At 44.9% G+C, this 21,044-nt stretch overlaps 1 protein-coding gene across 10 annotated transcripts in view; it reads left to right on the forward strand.

Annotated features, from left to right (window-relative positions):
- The window catches only part of LOC146869102 (NF-kappa-B inhibitor-like protein 1), a 78,822-nt gene that overhangs the window by 9,055 nt on the left and 48,723 nt on the right, over nt 1-21,044 (forward strand). For 8 of the 10 annotated variants that reach the window (XM_085606144.1, XM_085608623.1, XM_085608506.1 and 5 more), the window contains 2 exons: nt 7,102-7,432; nt 7,669-7,781. In XM_085606144.1, coding sequence (XP_085462270.1) covers nt 7,162-7,432; nt 7,669-7,781 — 384 coding nt within the window. In that variant the 5' untranslated portion in view covers nt 7,102-7,161. Of the gene's footprint in view, nt 1-593; nt 1,726-7,101; nt 7,433-7,668; nt 7,782-21,044 lie in introns of all 10 variants that reach the window. The other 2 variants (XM_085606368.1, XM_085606499.1) reach the window with 2 other exon arrangements.

Consider the following 21,044-nt stretch of genomic DNA (forward strand, 5'->3'; position numbering starts at 1 on the left):
TTCTCATCACCCTATTGACAGATCACCATGAAACTTTCAAGGCAGCAGCTGAAGTGAGCGTCATACTAGTTTTTTTAATTTTCATGAGGATTCGTCAAAGGACGCCAAAGTTATTGGCAAATGAAACCAGCATTGGCAATGCAAAAGGTCTCGCATTTGCGAGAGTTTGAGCTATTGGCATTGTAAATTACCATGTCTTTTATTTATGTTTTTAAAAAGCCTGCAAGCAGTGTGTAAACACACACATTGTACTTATAGTCTTTGCTTACGAGAAGCAAGGCAGGCTGCAAAAAAGATGCAGTTACTGCCACCCTTGCTTCTTGGAAGCAACGACTGTAAGCACAAAGTGCATGTTTTCTGCACCGCTTGCAGGTTCTAAAAAACATAAATAAAAGGCATTGCCATTTACAATGCCAATAGCTCAAACTCTGGCAAATGTTTGTTTTATTTCAAGTTACTTTCGTTGGTATGAGATGTACAAATGCTTATGCTGCAGTCTTCTAGGCAGTGTTCCGTGCACTAGCACTTTTTTATTATTTTTATTACCACGTTAGCACTGACCCTATCCCTGGTTTTATCCCGAATGTCTCCAGGCATGGATTTCAAAGCCAACTGCAGCGATGACCCTTTCACTCGGATGAGTTGCGATGTCATGGTGTACAAGCACTAGACACGGAGACATCGGTCCAGCACACACCGAGCATGCATCTGGGGTGTGATTCAAGCAGAATAAAATAGTTTTCCTGTGCACGAGCAGGACCTGCCAACTATTGATGTGTGTGTTGGGTGTTTTACCGCTGCGCCTGTAAAGCACGCCCTTCTCAAAACACTGGCTTTTTAAGATGTACAGGTGCGATCCACCAGGGGAAGGAAGTGTGTATATTGGACATCAAGGATTACTGACTAGCATGTGGTTCACACATGCAATTTGCAAAAATTCTAACTTCATCCCAGTAAATGCAGAATTAAGTCAAAAGGAAGTCACACACCACAGAAGAATATTTACGATGAACTGGGCTCCAAAACATCGGTAATAAAACACTAGGTTAGGCAGCAGCGATCTTTCTCTGGCTGGTGAAAGATTAAACAAAATCATAACTGGGAGTGTTAAGAGGAAAGCCTTTCATTGCAGCTGGATACTCGTGAAACGCTTAATAGGTAAAAGCGAGAGACTGCCTAATAAGATGCTGCTGCGCAAGACACCACTGGTTATTCACACACGGAAGTTAGGAGAATGAGCCGGACAAATAAGAAGTCACCCGCCAGAAACAGTCCTGTAGTCATCGCACCGGTAAAGAGCAAGAAATTCTAAGCAGCAAGCAAGATTAGGTTCAAGAAACCTCCCACCGCACTCATGCTGACGTCACACAAACATCCCTTAACAAGTTCTCAACTAATCACGGTGCGAGAAGTTCACAGCACGTCTTACACTGCACAGCTGTGGAAGCAGTCTGGGCACGCAACTCTTAGGTGACGTACAATCCTATTGGCTGCTGATACGAGGCTCCTTTCTCTGCCAAGATGGCGACTAGTTCAGTAGCGTCCTCTGCACCCAGGATCAGCGCCTGACCGGCGTAGGCGTGGTCTGGTTTCTGTTCCATGCCGGGGTGAGATGCAAAGAGGTAACGGCACCGAAGGGCGAAGACACGAGCTTCTGTTCCAAAGGTAAAGGCCAAGATACACTGCTCTGTGATTGCAGCGGTACAGGGATGCACTATATGGTGGGTAAGTGAAGGGGGACGGAAGTCATGGGTTATCGGGCAGTAGGAATCTACGATTGCCGTGTGGGAGGATCAGAGTTGTTTGTGGATGAGAGGACAGGCACTTTGGAGCAGCAGGTGTTTTAAGTAGCTTAGTGGCGGAGTGCGAGTGAAAGAGGAGTAAAAGGTTTGTTGGTCATGCGTTTTGGCAGAATGTGTCGGGGTGGTGTGTGACTATGTATAATTAAGAGCACTGTGGATGAGATGATTGAGGGTAATCTAGAGCTCCGACGACGAGAGGATAGACTGAAATGAAGGTAGAAACGATAAAACAAGCTGTCTCCGTGGAGCCGACGGGGGGAATTGAAAGTGAAAGTGCATGAGGCTGCTGAGGACGGAAGGGGAACAGGAGATGTGCACGCCGCGTGGCTGTACAAATCATTGCAAGCACGTCTTCACAAGCGCGTACACCGGCTCCAATCCGCCAAAAGCCTGCACGTGCCCATCTCCTGCCCCACTTCGAGGCAAGTCAGCAACAATAGATCTCGCTGGCGACAGCGCTTCGCGCTGCGTTCGCCAGGCGAGACCTAAAAACGCGCTTCCTATGGAAACTAGGTCCAAACTATAACTACCTACTAGCATCCGCCAGTAGGTAATATATATTTATATAATCAAGTTGCAAAGCTTAATGCTTTGTATGTTTTTTAAATCTCTGCTGTGCCACGGTGGCTGTTTTTGTAAAATTAATACATTGAATAAAATGGCAGAAGGGAGCCCTGTGTGGCAGTGGGTATGTTACAATTTTTCCCATTGTTTTTCCTGTCCCACCAGAGTAGATTTCCCCAAGGGCTCCTGTTTTCAGGACCCCCACCCCGTACTCCATATAGACATAACAGATTAGAAGTAGATAAATAAATAGGCAAGTACGGACTTGGGGATAGCTCATCATAGCAAGACATAGTTTTCTGTTGTCTGCAACCAAGGATTGTTAGCTCTCCTGTTTCTGATAGTTAGATCTGCTTAAACACGTGAATGATAGCTTTGCCTTGTACACTGAATAAGGTATCAGGCAGTAGAGCCAGGATTTAATTTGCAGAAAGTAAGAAGTCGCTCATCTTTCTTTAGCATGTGTGTGTAATAGCTGTTTTTTGACCTTGGCAATGGAGGATTAATTATGCTCTCTGTGACAGGTGAGAGATAGCTGTGCCCCTGCACTGAGTGAGGAATCCGGCAGGTGGATGTGCGGCCTATTGCACCTGTCTACAAACTGACAGTTCTTGAAGCCCCAGTTCTGGTGTATTCAGAGACCTTTGATTAGGAAGACTGCAGTAACAGATGCCTACCTGCTTCCTTTCAAGAGTTGTTGCATGTGCATGCAGATAGAGGTAGAGCTCCATGCTCTGTATCACTAATGGTTTAAGTTATCTGTAGAGCCCAGAGTATTGAAGGACTTTTGCGCTAGAAGAGTGTCAGCCGCTCTTATTGCCTTAAGAGTTTGGGCTCGTGGAAGGTTCAAGTTATAAGCTGTCATCATGTTGTTAAGGGACTGTCCCTGGCATTTCAAGGGCAGCAGTGTGGAAGCTTCAGTAACCTGGCAGTTGTCTAGGCCCACCCAGGGTTATTAATGTTTTGGAACAGATTAAGTACCAGATTCTAGACCTGCTAGAATCTCAAAATATCAGTAAGTAGCCAATGTTTTTCTCTGAGAAAGGTTTTTTTCTCATTAGTGTGAGAAAGTGGGTCTGTATATACTGTTCCTTAATAGGTACAGGGTCTACAGAGTCCCCAGTCCCCAGAGGTTTGACAGAGGCTAAAGTTAGATATAACCTTACTCTCTAAAGTGGTAGCTTGGTCGAGCAGTAAGGCAGTATCAGAGGACAGTGTAAAGCATTTGTTGTACACACTCAGTCAGCAAATGGTCTCACACACTCAATAACTGAACTCTAGGCCAATGGTTTATATATAAAAAATATATGCTTGTTTTATTTTAGAACCAACAATTGGATTCAAAATAGACTTTCTCAGAATGAGATGTTTTATATAAATACTTTTGCAATATGCAATTGACTTTTGTAAACAGTTACAAGTGGTTGCAATAGGCAACTCTATTTTAAACACAACAATGCATTGAGCTCAATGGAAATTTCAAGTTATTAACAACAGATTACTTTTAGGATTACTTTTGGAATTCCAGGACTGGATCCTAGATTCAGTCCTGGGTCAGTACTTAGAATCAAGTGATGAAAGTCGACTTAATTACTGTAATGATTTTTAAACCATATTTAGCTATTTTAAAAGTTGACACTTAGAAAATATTTCAAAGAAAACCGTCAATGATTCCCTATGGAAGAAAATTCAAGTTGCAGGTACAGTATGTTCTTGTTACTTTTGTAATCCAGTACTGGGTGCCTAGACTCAGTACTGGGACCTTTATCCAAAACAGGTAAGTAATTATGTTTTCAGATATTATACGACTTTTAAAGAATATTTAAAGATTGCAGAAATTGACACTTAGAAGAAATTTCACAGAGAAACAGTCAATGATTTGCTATGGAAGAAAAGTGGGTTACGGGTAAGTACAGTTGTAAGTATTTTTCAGAGTCAGTGCTGGGCACCAAGATCCAGCACTGGGAGCTCACCTAAGAGCAGGTGAGTAATTTCGTTTTCGTTACTCGGCTAATTTTTGGTGAATATTTTAAGATTTGAAAAGTCCACACTTAGAAGAAATTTCAGGAAAAAGCCAGTCAATGTTACGCTATGGGGAAAATAGAGCTATCGGTTTAAGGGTAAGTACTCGCGTGGCAGAGTTGAGGTTCTGGGCATAGACTCAGGGCCCCCCCAGGGTCAGGTAGGTACAGTTGGTTCTCCCTCAGCGACTCTAGGGCGGCCGGGGGCAGAGATAGTTAGGCCCAATGTTATCATATGAGGGATAGGGGGGGCCTTGGTTGGTGGCTGCTGACTGGCAAGCCACGCGGCTGTGGGAGCTGGGCTCGTGGTCACTTACTCAGGGCAAGTGGGGAAGTAGGTAGGTGTAGAGGCTGCACTGCCAGGGCCACTCGGGCGGCTGGGTGCAGGATGCTCTTGAGCCTTCGGGCGCTCAATTGATTTCAATGGGAAATCTCCGGTTTAGAAAAAGACTGCAAGCTCGGGGACGAGGATTCTTCAGGTGCCACCACCACTTCGAGAGGTAAGTTGGGTAGTTGGAGGATAGGTAGGTACCCCGGGATTGGGCACAGGGGGCCATGGGGCGCCGTGTGCAGGGGTGCCTTTTGGTGTCGGGAAATCTTACCCTCTGTTGATCGCGGTAGGGGGGGCACCTTGTTCTGAGGCTGCAGGCTTCTTCAGGAGTGTCGAGGGAGGTCCTTGGGTGCTGGACTCGGGGTCACAGTCGCCGTGGGTTCGTCCTCGTGGTCTTTGTTCACTCCGGCACTGGCCAGGCTTGGCTGGTGCAGAGTGTGCTGGGTTCGCGGTTCCGGGCTGCTGCCAGGGATTAGAGGTAGGTTTTGAGTAGAGCCTCTGCTCATGGGAGTCCCTGGGGCTTAGAGCCAAAAGGTAGCCAGGTCCTCCGGGGTTTGTGAGGTTGCTGGCCACAAGAGATGCCGGGTTGGAGCAGGAGCAGGAGCAGGTTCGAGGGTCGACAGGCCGGTAGGGCTGGGGCCAAAGCAGTTGGTGTCTTCCTCTTCTTAGCAGCTGCAGGGCAGGTCTTATTTCTTCTTGCTCTTCTTTGTAGTTTGGAATCTGGGGAAGGAAGGTTCAGGGTGCCCCTAAATACTAGATTTAGGGGCGTTACAGGTAGGTGAAGGGCAGGGACCAATGGGTCCCTTTCCTGGGGTGGGTACACCCCCTATCCTGCCTCTCTCCTGTGGGAGGGGGGCAGTAGCCTAGTCCTGATAGGGTAGGGCTTCCTATCTTCAAGATGGCGAGAGCCCGGAGATGTGCTTCACCTCGCCTCCCCCACCTGAGGGGTGGGGTTGGCAGGCTGGCACATCCCCTGTCCTTATTTGGGGTTTCCGGCCAAAGCTTCCCGCCAGAGTGGGGGGTTGCAGTGGCCTGGAGAAGCTCACACAGGCGGCATGCCTTTGAAGCTTCCCCCTGCCCATCCTGGGAAAGGAGATTTAACACCTCGCCCAGGATGTGCATTGTTGCAGGCCCAGGAGAGCAGGGGCTCTCCCACCCAGGGGTCCAGCAACATGTCTGCTGTGTGGCAGCCTAGGCAGCCTCAGAGCAGACGTGGATTGTAGGTTAGGTTTAAGGGGGCATCTCTAAGATGCCCTCTGGTGTGCTTGGTACATTAAATCCCACACTGGCATCAGTGTGGTGTTAATGTGCTGAGAAGTTTGATACCAAACTTCTCAGTCTTCAGTGTTGCCATTATGGTGCTGTGGAGTTCGTGTTTGAAGAGCTCTCAGCACCATGTACTCTTAAATGGCAGCACTGCACTTACAGTGCTCAGGAATGGACCTGGTTACTGTAGGGGGAGAGGGCTCCTGCTCCTGTGCCCACGCCATTGGCATAAGGCACCCAGCTAGAGGGGTGGCCGATGTATGCCATGGCAGTGTAGGTGATGGGCATGGCATACAGGGATGTGTGTCATGTCGACTTTGTTTTTGTCTTGCACCCACACACTCAGCCTGCAAAGGCAGTGTGTGTGTGTAAGGGTACAGGGCCTCTAAGGGTGGCACAATGAGTGCTGCAGCCCTTAGAGGCTTTCCCTGGTCACAAGGCCCTGGGTACCTAGGGTACCATTTACCAGGGGCTGACATGTGGCCAGGGTTTGCCAATTTGGGTTTTGTTTGTTTTAGGGAAGAAACATAGGCCCTGGGCACCTGATTGGCAGGAGTCCAGGGCACACTCAGTCAAAGTACATTCAGCAAAAAGTGGGGGCATACCATGCAAGAAAGATGGCACTTTCTCACAACTAGGGCCTGCTTATCTGACCTCTTCCCTTGTGCAGGGTCTCCTGCTCCGTATCCCACCATCTTGGCAAACATTTGATGAGGGTTAGTTTGGTAAATGTCAAACAGGAGACCTTTGTGTAGTGCAGTAATTTTCTAAGAAGCGAAAAAGGTATGTTTTGAGATCAGTAGATCATGCAATAACTTTTAAGGTGGTTAATGAATGATTGTGAATTCACAAACAAAGGGCCATGTCTGAGAGTTGTGATACACGCAGTTTGTGGTTTAGTTGTCTGTAAAGTCCAAATGAGGCAACATCAGTTAGGAGTAACAAATATTCTATATAACAAGATGCCAAATAATAATAGACTACTGGGAAGCCAAAAGAGTGGCAAATTAAAGGATTCACATTTTATCGCCTGGCAGTCCTCCTCTCTTGGCATACATTTGTATTAATTTGAGGAACTATTAAAAAAAAAAAATCCATCTCTTTTTCTTTTCTTCAGTGAGTCACTAGTGTTACTTATGAAACAACTATTTTAATAGTCAACACTCCATTTGTTGACATGGCGTCCCGCAAGCAGCAGAAGCTCTTGCGTTATGTGGAGGAGGGCAGCGTGCTCAAGCTGAAGGCCTACCTGCGGAAGCACCGGGGCATGGACCTCAATTTTGCTGTTCGTAAGGGACGCACCCCCCTCCACCTGGCCTGTACCCTGGAGGATGATGCCGTGGTGCGCCTGCTGCTGAAGTACAGTGCCGACCCCTTGCGCCAGGACCGCCGTGGCAACACAGCTCTGCATTTGGCTGCCAAGGTGGCCGCAGCCAAAGGAAAGAGAGGTAAGGCACTGGCATGCAGTCCCTCCAGCTAAAAGTCCTTTAATCATCTTGTGAAACTCGTACATAAGGTTCTTCACTTCTTGTTGGTGGTGATCAGTAATCTGTAACTATTATTTGGCTGACTGATCTTTTTTTGTAATTCTAGAAACAGTAAAATGTGCTGGTCCTAGCATAGACCGGAGTAGCAGCAAAAGTTTCTGACGAAACTCAAATGTGTGGTTTTTTTCTCCTTTTAGTATATGAAGATTTGGTTGTCCTGCTGCAGAGACACAGCCCTGGCGCAATGAATATAGCCAATCATTCTGGGAAGACGCCTGAAGACCTATTACGGGAAAAGAAGGGTGAGAAGGTATGTCTTTAGAAAGCCTGAGCATCTTGACTGGAAGAGGAGTCCTGGGAAGAGTAGTAGTGTTGGGAGTAAGAAGGCCTTTTCTGGAGTTGCCCTCCACAGAACACAGTTAGAAAAGACCCAAAAGTCTGCCAAAATAGCACACAATTGAGGAGCTTCCTTCTGATTTGCTCCCATGCCAGCAATATCTTCCCCCCGCCCCCCCCACACAACATTCCAACACTGTAGTGTAGTTCCAATAGTACCCTTCATGCAGGACCTACGCTGTTTACGGATAACATATAGTGTGGGTCTGGTGGCAAACTGACTGTACACCCCCGCCGAATATGGTGGCCTATGTTTTTGCATTAGCTAGCTCGCAGTGCCACTGGACTCTCCTATTATCAGAGAGATTGGTTTTTGGCAACCTCAGAACACAATAAACCCTGATTCCTCAGACTTGTGCAAACAATATACTACTTTTCACCCAGTCAGTCGTGCTTGCTTGTTTTGCTCTCAGAGAGATACACAGAAGAAACAGTAGAGCATGTTTACAATAAGAATTTATTGTACCGTTGTTCTTCTCAGGTAAAATAAATGCACTGTTACAACTGTGACACAGTAGCAGAGATATAGAACCAGCAGTACAATGAATAAAAAGGAATAGTATTGTTCTACTATTTTGCAATAGTCATGAACCCATACATGAATATAAAATGCATTTATAAAATAAAGTGCGTACTCCTAAGATGCCTGTCTAGATGTACCTAGCATGTGAGTAGGTGCGAAAGAGCCTAGGGTCTAAGAGCCTAGAGTCTAAGAGCCTATAGTCTAAGCGTCAAGAATCCCGCTAGCATTTATTCAAACCCCAATACCTGAATAGTGAGAGTGTGTGACTTTGTCCTGGACACCCTGCGAGGGATGGTTAGACCACTGTCAGCTGAAACGATTGCATGTCGGAGCCGCAGCGTCTCTGGTCAGTGTGTCAGCCTTGAAGTCTCGGTTCCCTCCTGTCTACTGATAGCAAGAGGTGCTGTATTTATACAGCCTTTGTGCGTGTGTTAGCCTTTGTTCAGTATGAGAATGACGTTGGGGATTAAACCTTGTGCGTCTTTGGGAGAGGTGAGGTATACCCCCTGGAGAGTGTACTCATAAATTATTCATATGTGCTAAGGATGACGTTTTAGCAATATCGATTGGGAAAAACCCACCCTCGGCATGGAACTAGGTGAAAGGTTTAGTCCATAAAAGGCTGCAGTCCTTATAAGGCGTTCAGTCCCTATAAGGCATTCTTTCCTATAAGGCATTCTTTCCTTATTTGGAGTTATGTTCTTATAAGGCTCGTTCATATGAAATGACGGGGAGATAATATAGGGAAAGTGTACGATGTTCCCTGGACCTATATTAGGGTACCGATATGAAATATAACGCCCACTCCACCTTATACCTAACAATAATAATACACAATTTGAGATGCACATTTATAACGGTGTCAGTGCATAAAATTATCAAGCAGTCATTTAAAATGTTTCTAAAGACGTAACCTTTTTATTTAAAAACAGTTTAAACAAGCATTTGCAATGCAATAGGTCTCGCATTTATAAGAGTTTGAGCTATTGGCATTGTAAAATTACAATGCCTTTTATTTATGTTTTGGTTTTAAAACAAATAAAAGGCATTGTCATTTACAATGTCAGTAGCATAAACTTGCATAAAAGCAGTGTGTGGAGTGCAGCAGTGTGTGGAGTGCAGCAGTGTGTGGAGTGCAGCAGTGTGTGGAGTGCAGCAGTGTGTGGAGTGCAGCAGTGTGTGGAGTGCAGCAGTGTGTGGAGTGCAGCAGTGTGTGGAGTGCAGCAGTGTGTGGAGTGCAGCAGTGTGTGGAGTGCAGCAGTGTGTGGAGTGCAGCAGTGTGTGGAGTGCAGCAGTGTGTGGAGTGCAGCAGTGTGTGGAGTGCAGCAGTGTGTGGAGTGCAGCAGTGTGTGGAGTGCAGCAGTGTGTGGAGTGCAGCAGTGTGTGGAGTGCAGCAGTGTTTCGTGTAGCAGTGTTTCGTGCAGCAGTGTGCGGCGTGCAGCAGTGTGCGGCGTGCAGCAGTGTCGTGCAGCATGCAGAAGTTAGTAATGCAGCAGTGTGCGGCGTGCAGCAGTGTTTCGTGTAGCATTATGCAGCGTGCAGCAGTGTGTGGCGTGCAGCAGTGTGTGGCTTGCAGCAGTGTTTCGTGCAGCAGTGTGCAGCGTGCAGCAGTGTGCAGCGTGCAGCAGTGTGCGGCGTGCAGCAGTGTGTGGCGTGCAGCAGTGTGTGGCGTGCAGCGGCATGCAGCAGTGTGCGGCGTGCAGCTGTGTGCAGCAGTTTGTGGCGTGCGGCAGTGTGGCAGTGTGTGGCGTGCAGCGGCGTGTGGCAGTGTGTGGCGTGTGGCAGTGTGTGGCGTGCGGCAGTGTGTGGCGTGCAGCGGCATGCAGCAGTGTGTGGCGTGCGGCAGTGTGTGGCGTGCGGCAGTGTGTGGCGTGCGGCAGTGTGTGGCGTGCGGCAGCGTGCGGCAGTGTGTGGCGTGGTTTGTAAACAACAAGAAAAGCGGACATCAAAGGAAGGGTGGGAGGGAACGAGCATATGGGGTGGGAGTTATAACGAAAGTTAATTGTTGTAAGAGGGGATGCAGGAAGTGAGGCCGAGCGCGCGCTGGCGAAAGCAGTCTGCTGCTTTCAAGTCCGATGCCAGATGCCAGCTTCGCGCTTGAATGCCTTGCATGCACTGGCCATAAACCGCATTCCTAAGGTCTTGTGCCCCTTACTAAATCTCTCTGAATGCGTGAGGCGGCGCACGCGCAGGAAGTAGCTGGTGGCAAATGGAATGCGCGTGGTTGTGCGCGTAACCGCCACCCGATCCGCCTGGGAAGCCTTTGGGAGCATTTTCTGAAGCCCCTACATAAGTCTCGCTGAGCGATCGCTTACGCGATAGCCACGCGTGACCTAAAAAAGAAGTGAGGGGGGCTAACCAAGTTAGGCAGTATGCAAGTGACATCATGGTGCTTGACATAGTGCGACAACACGGCGCTGCATCACAGGAAGTGGCATTACAACCCATGACCTCACAGGAAGTGACATGACAAGGAGTGACATCAGATCTGAACACCTCACAAATATGTTTCGCAAGTCTATCATGAGTACATATGAGTACATTACGAGTTGTAACAAATGAGTTTGCGTTGGGGTTGTGCCAAACAAGTGACACATTCCCCCCCCCCCCACCCCCCCCCCCCGACGCAAAATGTGGGCCTCAACTTACACATTTATTTTGTAAAAACTCTGTCACAAAGAAATTGACAACAAGGAAAGTGGCAGTAAATATATTCTCTTTAATTGGTTGCAAAGTCTGCATTTTTTAAATACCTTATGGGGTTAAGGCACCTGCTGCAGAGATCTTTGTGTGCACAGTAAATCCCAAGGAACAATAATCATGGTAAGGTAATTTTGGAGGGTAACATGTTTCCTGGAGAGACCTGTGTTTTCTCTAGTCCCAGTTTTGAATTAAAGTAGCATTGTGGGTTTACGTGTCTCCTGCAAAGCACATCATCTAACATGCAGATTTCAGATTTTTATTTTATGTAGCTAGGTAAATGGATTACTGTTTTTTAATACAGATCATTTTGTTCCTTGCAGTTCATAAATTGTAATCCTTCTAATATAGCACAGAGAGCTATAAAGGACGTGACTCCTACGCCTTGTAACCCTAACTTTCTTATGTAACATAATGTACATTGATTTACAATTGTATACAATTTATTGTCAATGTATAATGTGCGATGTAAAGCGGTCCGACTCCCTGCATTGGGATGATTAGTGCCTATAAAATAATGGTTATTAAAAGTTATTTTTGTAAATACTGGAACAGACCAGCACATTTGACATTCTTACAGTGCATTCATAGCTCTTATATACAGGGGTTAAACAAAGTGAAAAGCAGGGCTCTCTAAATTATTTTTGAAGAGGTAACAAGCTGCCTTTGTTTCCCCTCCCTTGCATCTAGGTGTGACGCTCAGATTGCTCCCAACCAATCTAGTGGACCAAAAGGAGGCCTGATGGCCACTTAAATGCAGCCTTTGTTATGGGCCCCGCTGGCGTCTGAAATACGAGAGCCCGCTCACCGCCTGCACGGTGCTGCTCTGAAAGAAAGTAGGCAAGGTTCCGGCGTGCTGCTGAATGTACCTGAAAATTACACCGGGACAAGTTCAGCATATTTCAGTGAAGCCCACTTCTTGCAAGTTGGATGGCGTCCACCCTGTGAAAATAGTGGGTGGACGCTGTGTACCCACATGTACCCCCGACTCGTGCCCTAGGTTTGGAGGTAGTTAAGGTTTACTCCAGGGGACGGCCTTTTCCAACTTGGCTGTCTAAAGAGGCAGGTCCATCCTTCCATTGTCTGGTGGCGGCACACATGGCGAGACGGTCATTCTAGTGAAGGGGATTGGTCATTGCAGTGAAGGTACATATTCTACTGAAGGTGGTTGGTTATTGTAGCTGAAGGTGATTGGTTATTGTAGTAAAGGTGATTATTCTGCCAAATGGGATTGGTCATTGGAGTGAAGGTGCTTATTCTACAGAAGATGATGGGTTATTGGAGTGAATGTTATGATTCCAATGAATGTGATTGATTTATTGGAGTGAAGGTGATTATTCTACTGTAGGTGATTGGTCATTGTAGTGAAGGTGATTATTCTGCTATAGGGATTGTCCATTGCACTGAAGGTGCTGATTCTACTGAAGGTGATTGGTTATTGTAGTACAGGTGATTATTCTGCTAAAGGGGATTGGCCATTGCAGTGAAGGTGATTCTTCTGCTAAAGGGGATTGTTCTCGTGGGGCGGGAACGTCTCCCAATGCCAGTGTTTAATGTCCCTGATGCAGAGAAAAGGAGGCACGTGCCACAGGAAGTGTATCTCAAGTTACTGGGTTGTTTCGATTCTGCATTTCCGATCGAGATCCGAGCCATTTGCCCAGCCATTCCACCTTCTCCCATCTAAAAGGCTTTTTCACAGTATAGACGGTAAACTTTCCCCCAGCCCCCTCCCTTTCAAGCGCTGGTACCCCACCCCCGGGGCGAGGTGGCGCGGTCGCAGCTGCTTGGTGAGTTCATGAGACTGTAGCCAAGTGCACTGCTGCGGTGTCATGTGTTCGGCTTGTCACATTTTTGTCGCCTTCGTCTTCAAATGAGATGGTGTAAAAGAAAACAAGCAATGACGTGCAAGCCCAGTGCAAATGTGAGCACACCCAATATTACCACCGGTATCCCTACTGTCATCTATACGGAGGCATTGTTGGTCCATGTTGGCACTGCAGCGTGATGGCATCGGAACAGAGGCACGCCTAACCAATGTGCAGATTGTATGCGTGTACCAAGGACCGGATTTTGGAGTGATGGGGAAAAACAGAACCTGTTTTGTTGAGCGTCTCACCACCAAAACATCACAGTGGGTTAGTCGGGTCTGGTAGCAGGGCAGGTTACATAGGTGCATAATTAACTGAAGGTTCTTGCATGGTGTTCACGGCTCCCATTTGGCACCCCGGTTTATCGCCATTTGCTGCAGATATATATATTGCAACTGTTCACAGAATGAAATGGACGAGAGCAAAGGGAGGGCAGGTATTAATTACATGGTATTGTAAAAAAGATGTTTATTTGGCTAGCCATAATTGTGAAACTGCTTGCATCTCTTGCAGGGCAATAGAGGTAAAACATTATAAATACATACATATCCTCGTACAAAAGAGCATATTTCCATTATATATATATATATATATATATATATATATATATATATATATATATATATATATATTCACTGAAAAAACCATAGGTTTCACACATGTTATAGTTAGCGGAAATTTTACTGATAAAAAACCAATGAAATTCCCCCATTATAGTTAGTGCAGGCAACTATAACTCACGCGACCGGGGGAATTTCATTGTTTTTTTATCAGTAAAATTTCCGCTAACTATAACATGTGTGAAACCTATGGTTTTTTCAGTGAATTTGCAAGGTTTTTTAAATGCTAATTCCTAACTATAACGTGTGTGAAACCTATGGTTTTTTCAGTGAATTTGTACGTTTTTTTAAATGCTAAGTTACTTTACGCCATTCGTGGCGTGCGCGCCCACTTAACGCAGTTCGTTCCGTGCGCGCACTGTGCGCTTCGCGCACCGCGCGCGCACAGTAAGCACGCGGTGCGCTTTACGCAGTTAGTGCCGTGCCCACGTTACGCTAGATGGGCCATGTACGCACGATGCGCTTCGCGCACCGTGCGCACATGGAGGACATATGATGCACTTCGTTTTGAAAGGTAATATTTTAATTTTTCGTAATTTTTATAAGCCATGCATAAATGGTGCCCTTCGGGCACCATTTGCACACGGGGTGGACAGAGTGTGGATAATTTTTTTTTTTTTTTTTTTTTTTTTTTAAATATTATAGTTTATCTCATCGGTTATAAGCCATGCACAAATGGTGTTCTTCGGCCACCAATTGCACACGGGGTGGGGAGAGTGGGGATAATTTTTTTTTTTTATATAATTTTTTACCGTACGCGTACGGTAAGCGTAATCGGCGAAATTAGCGAAAAAAAAAAAATTCCGTTTTTGCCCTTGGTGGATCATTGGGGACTCCCGCAACATGGCTATGTGTGTGGGAGCTGTCTAAACAGCCCCTTTACATGTTTTTGTGCTTTGTATTTTCATCATCACTCTCCGTGCGAGAGAGAAAATGGCGGCCGCCGCTTCCTGGTTTCGGCCGATTCAAATGTTTACTTAGATCTAAGAGCCAATCAGAATTGCGCTCGCGCACGCCACCGTACGCGTACCGTAAGCGTACCGTAAGCGCACCGTAAGCTGGCTCAGATATATATATTGATTTAAAGGCTATTTTCTCAGAATCTACTCAACAGATTTACACCAAACCTACAAAAGGCACTTCCTTGACCTGAGGACTACCTCTCTGCCAAATTTCAAGTAATTCTGTTCAGCCGTTCGGGCTGTAGCCCTGTCTAAAGGTCCTATGGAAAAATGCGTTTTGGGACCCCCCTTTTATCTCAGCCCCCGCTTGATGAATCCCCCCGAGACTTTCAGGGTAGGAGCGTAGCGTAGCGCCCCACCTATTCTGAAAAAATCGCGAGGATTCGTCGACCGGCGCCAAAGTTATTCAAAATAGAATGTTGCGGATTTCCTATGGAAACGTGGTCCTAACTATAACTACCTACTGGCGACCGCCAGTAGGTAATATATATATATATATATATATATATATATATATATATATATATATATATATATATATATATATATATATATATATATTACCTACTGGCGGTCGCCAGTAGGTAGTTATAGTTAGGACCCCTTTTCCATAGGAAATCCGCAACATTCTATTTTGAATAACTTTGGCGCCGGTCGATGAATCCTCGCGAATTTCTCAAAATAGGTGGGGCGCTACGCTCCGCTCCTACCCTGAAAGTCTCGGGGGGGATCCGTCAAGCGGGGGCTGAGATAAAAGGGGGGTCCCAAAACGCGTTTTTCCCATGCATTTTTCCATAGGACCTTTAGAACGAGCTACAGCCCGAACGGCTGAACAGAATTACTCGAAATTTGGCAGAGAGGTAGTCCCTAGGTCAAGGAAGTGCCTTTTGTAGGTTTGGTGTAAATCTGTTCAGTAGATTCTGAGAAAATAGCCTTTAAATCAATATATATATCTGAGCCCGCTTACGGTACGCTTACCGTACGCTTACCGTAAGCGTACGGTGGAGTGCGCGATTCTGATTGGCTCTTAGATCTTAGTAAACATTCGAATCGGCCGAAACCAGGAAGCGGCGGCCGCCATTTTGTGTATTTCACTCTGAAAAAAAAGGGTGAAAACAAGAAAAGGGGGCAATGAGGAGAGTTACAGACCCCCTAACATTTGTAAGGGGGTCAAAGAAGGACAGAAAAGTACAAAAAAAACATTTATTGATTTTTAAAAAAATCACGGGGTACGCGTACGGTAAGCTTACGGTAAGCGTACGGTAAAAAAAATAAAAATAAATAAATGAAAAGCAGATTTAAGAGTTTAGATATTAGGGAGCTCTAAAAAGAGCCGTTGTGTTTATGAAGTGATTTTTTAGTGGTACCTACAAGTAAGTACCGATGCAGAGTCTAAGGTTCAAAAGGAAGACTCTGTTCCCTTCATCATTGAAGTGCACACCATCTCCTCTATAAATGTCTTGCATGTCATAACGCAAGTTGTTGTGGTAAATGGCACCCATACCATAGTCACGGAGGAAAGCAGAAACAGATTTGTTGACGTGCTTTCTTGCTTTGTCAATCTGTGGACAGAAATGATTGGACCAGTTCCATTTTTGCCTTTGGCATATGTTGGAAAACACAAAGGCAGTTTTAGGGAAAAGTGAAAACAGTTGTGCAAAGGTGTCCTTCATAAGCATTTACTGTAGGCAACTATAACTCACGCGACCGTAATCCTCTGCTGATGACATATGTGTCTTTATGAAAAAAAAATATTTGTAATCTATGTATAGCTAAAATTTAATGGAAGAAGACATGGGCAAATAAGTGTCTAAATACAGTATTAGCATCAGCAGAGGATTAGGCGTAAAGTAACTTAGCATTTAAAAAACCTTGCAAATTCACTGAAAAAACCATGGGTTTCACACACGTTATAGTTAGGAATTAGCATTTAAAAAACCTTAGAAATTCAGTGAAAAAACCATAGGTTTCACACACGTTATAGTTAGGAATTAGCATTTAAAAAACCTTAGAAATTCAGTGAAAAAACCATAGGTTTCACACATGTTATAGTTAGCTGGACATTTTACTCGTAAAAAACCAATGAAATTCCCCCATTATAGTTAGTTCAGCTAACTATAACTCGCGCGCCCGCAATGCACTGCTGATGACGTCACATATTACATCACACATGACATGGTCAGTGACATCACTCATGACATCACTGATGACATCTCAAATGACATCACTGATGACATCATCCAGTGAATGTGGGTTTTTCTGAAAGTTAAATATGTTTTATATATGTATATCTCAAGGTCGATGGAAGAATAAATGGGTATATAAGTGTCTAAATGGATGATTTGTTTTTGAAAAATTGATTGTGTAACTGACTGATTAAGTGTATCATAGTGAATACATGGCTTAGTGAGTAATGTTTAAATATGTAAATATCTGTATCAGTCTCTCACTTTGTGTATAAGTGGCTGCATGGGTTGGTGAGTAGCTACATGGGTGTCTATATAGGTTATTAGTTGGTTTTTTGAGTATCAGTCTGAGTGTCTGCATGGTTCGGTGGGGGGTATTACGTAGTGCATAGGTGCATGAATGAGTGACTCACTGTTTGTATGTGTTGAACAGAGCATGTGTGCAGGACTGCATGGGTGGATGAGTGTGTGTATGGGTGTGTTAGTGAGTGAATGACTGTCTCAATAGTGTCTTTATGAGTAACTACATATGTTTAAAACTAGTATATGTGACTATTGGTGTATATATGTGAGTATATGTGGGAGTGAGAGATTGAAAGAGTTCCTGTATGAATAAGTATGTGTTTCTATAAGTGATTGTTTAAAAGACTAAGTATGTGTAAGTTTCCGTAGAAGTAAGTGTGGTGGTGTGTGTATAACTGTATATGCAAGTAAATGTATGTTTGATTCTTTATTAGCATGAGTGACTATGTGTGTGAGTTGCTCTATGGATGAGTGGCATTGTGTAACAGGATGTATAGGTGTATGAGTACATATGATAAGTGAGTACATGTATGAGTGACTGTATTGGACTCTTGGTGAATGAGTGGATGTGTATGTGGATCTTAGAATTACTGAAGAGGTTGTTGTAACTGTTATTGGTATGTCCATTGTTTTGTAAATTTTAGTCTCTATTTTTGAATGTGTGTGTCAAAGGTTATATTAGGGGAAGAGGAGGTCTGCCACTCTATCACAAGGATGATGTCATCAGTGATGTCATCAGTGATGTCATTTGAGATGTCATCAGTGATGTCATGAGTGATGTCACTGACCATGTCATGAGTGATGTAATATGTGACGTCATCAGCAGTGCATTGCGGGCGCGCGAGTTATAGTTAGCTGAACTAACTATAATGGGGGAATTTCATTGTTTTTTTACGAGTAAAATGTCCAGCTAACTATAACATGTGTGAAACCTATGGTTTTTTCACTGAATATATATATATATATATATATATATATATACATACATACACAGGTGCAGCAAAATGTTTTGCTTCTTTTAAACATTCGTTCTTGTAAAGAGAGCAGGTTTTCCTCTCAAAATATCTGGAGTTTGCTACAAAGACGTTTTAAGCAACCGTGAGTGGGGTGTGCAAATAGTGTAAATTTAAATTTGACGCCTGTGACAATCATAAAAACACTGCAATGGTAAATGGTGCCTGAAGACCGGGGCAGGAGAATATCTATTTGGTTATGCACAAATTACGAGAGTTCTGATGCCACAATACTAAATGACTGACTGAAGATGTAAACCAAGTCTATCATTTGTTACAAGAGTTATTAAACCATTACAAGTGGCCATGAAGTCGTTCGAAAGGGAAATGGACACCAGCCATCTTCAATACACCAATGCACAAGGGTAGCTGCAGAAGCGCGCCGGTGACACCGCGTGGTGAAAGCATAGTAGTGCCAGCAGAATGATAGAGTATGACAACAAAGTCCGAGACATGGCTTATGTAAGACCTACTTGAATTTACATTTTGAACGTGGAATTACGAACGTCCAGAATCAATCAATGGTGTAGCAAATCCTCTAATAAGTAATGCTTGGGCTGTGCAGTGAAATGTATTTTGTGGGAGAGGTAGGTTTGAAACTGCACCACAAAGCCACAGAAGCAAGTATAAAGGGAACCTTTTAACGAAGGAGACTCCGTGTCAACATATGGCTACCAGAGTAAACAAGACAAGCCCGGCGGAGCGTGGCGCGCGCGCGCGCTTGGGGGCGGGGGAGCGCATTCCAGGTTGGGGAGCGAACCCTTTGATGTGCTCCCAAAAAGCGGAGTGCATGGCGGCACCAAGCACGTGATTGTGCGCGTGCTAGCAATGCAATCCGCTTTTTGGGAGCACTTTGAAATGCCCTTTTACAATAGTCTCGCCTTGCGATCGCTTACGCGATAGCAAGGCGAGACCTAAAAAACGAGGGAAAATTTTCTTTGTTAAGGTTTGACATTGTTATAAAGTTCTGCAAATCACAGTTCTAAATGAGTTCGATCACACACAAGTTGAACTACTGCAAGCGTACTTAAAAGGCCATGTTGTCTTAAAGTGTCAATTTTAAAAGTTTTTTTTAAATCGAAAAGGAAAGAAAATGTCTGAATTCATTCCCAGCACACGGTGAGCCAGATTTAGATTAAATGTCCTGGCTGGGAGACATAACATTATCGCTGCCTGCTACAGCAGGGTAATACCTTACATAGCACGTTAAGTGTGCATAGATGCAACTCCTCGTTGCCAACAGCTGGTGTGGAGGCAGCCGGTGATGAATTCGATACCCCGGTGCCAATGCTGGAGCTGAAATTCAATTTAGTAGTGAAAGGCACCTGCGGTTCCTCAAGGAAGGCATTCGTCACGATGGGAATACGCTGGGGACCGAGTCGTGCATGGGACCACATGGGTTCCAGCCTGGAGTCGAAGTCTGCTGGCGTCTCCGGGTCAGGCGTCAGACAGATGTCCAACTCGCATTCTCCTCCGCAGAACAGGCATCGGAATACAGGTACGATGCAGTCCTCAAAGACTGGTCTGAAGGATAAGAACCAAGAAGCACTTAGGCGAGGTGCGCCCAGATGCTGTACCTTGCGCTCACTGTAATATCTCCCCAGGAGAGCGTTTGCAATCTTGCTGGCGTATGGTCCATCCATTGTGCAGCAGGTAGACGATAATCAGGATTCTAGCTACAGCGAGCAGGATCAGAGGTAGACCCCCAAAAATACTTCCAAAAACAGAGTGTATAAAGTTAGGAATAACTCAGAGGATTGTCTGGAAAGTGTTAAGGAATCCTGACCATATGGTCTTAAATAGGTGTATAATGCCGCTCGTATCTGACATATTAAAGATACGTCCCACCATTTCTACGAAAGGTAGGGGGCAGTTGGTTCAGACTAGTGCCCATATCTTTGTCGTGGTTTTTGCTACTTGGAGTTCAAAGGTTTCTCGAGCGGAGGTTAACGACACGGTCTGCTGTAAAAGCATGGCTTTCATTCTGCTCAAAGCATCAAACTGTATCAAAGACACATTCAGCGCCTCCCTGACTGTACTTGTCGGAAGAAACCATACTTGCATACAGCAAGTAACCCTGATGTTCACGGTGACCAGATAGGCAATGCCCGGGAGCATCCCAAAACAACCTCAGCATTAAGTAACTCCCATTCAAAAGTAATTCAAACACTGGCGTGATCACGGCAGCTGGAGTTCCTTTCATGTGGCAAGACCGATTTGAAACTGAACCATTACAGGCCCATGCAAAACAATATCTTGGCACATGAGAGAACTGCTGAAAGTGCTCTTGCAGTTAGTACCACTAAGAAACACTTCTCGATCCCCACTCCGGCATCGAAATTTATATTGTAAATCCCAGGATTTGTTAATGTATTTTTTACCCAATTTTTCATATCTGCCTGCCTGCCTTTCCTCAAGGCAATAGTGAAACTGTAAGGTAGTGGATGGTAATTCAGCCACTGTAAATGGTAGCCGGTCCAGTTTTTCAATTTGCAGCATTGTATATTTTGCTCCCCTTTATGACATTTCTATCTGGGTATCAGTTAGATTGTATTCTGAAAACAGAGACGTACTGTTTATATAACGCCAAGGCACAAGGCCTGCACACAAAGATTGCAGCGTCCAGCTCAATAACATAATAGAACGTAACTGTGATTGGCCGTGTCGTAATTTGGCTAAATCCTGTTCCAGTATGTCAATAGCAGAAGATAAAATGTTGCCCAATAAATATACTCTGGAGGTCAAAGTTGTTAACCCATTATCCACCACAACAAAAGCTTTTTCTAAGTTTATACGATCTATTTCCCGTATTCTCTCTTTGGCTTCTTGTTGGGATATTTTCCAAATTTCATTATAGGCAGCATAAATGCCTGCTTATATGAAACGTTTTTGATGTTGTTTCCTAGGTCCTACTAAAAAGTCTCTAAGATCCATGCCTTGTGAGAGTTCAGATAAGTGTTGCTTCACTTCTGCAAGTGTTGAGGTTTCTAGCCATTCTAGGC

The sequence above is a fragment of the Triturus cristatus genome, chromosome 1_1 (assembly GCF_964204655.1).
Source record: "Triturus cristatus chromosome 1_1, aTriCri1.1, whole genome shotgun sequence".
NCBI lineage: Eukaryota > Metazoa > Chordata > Amphibia > Caudata > Salamandridae > Triturus > Triturus cristatus.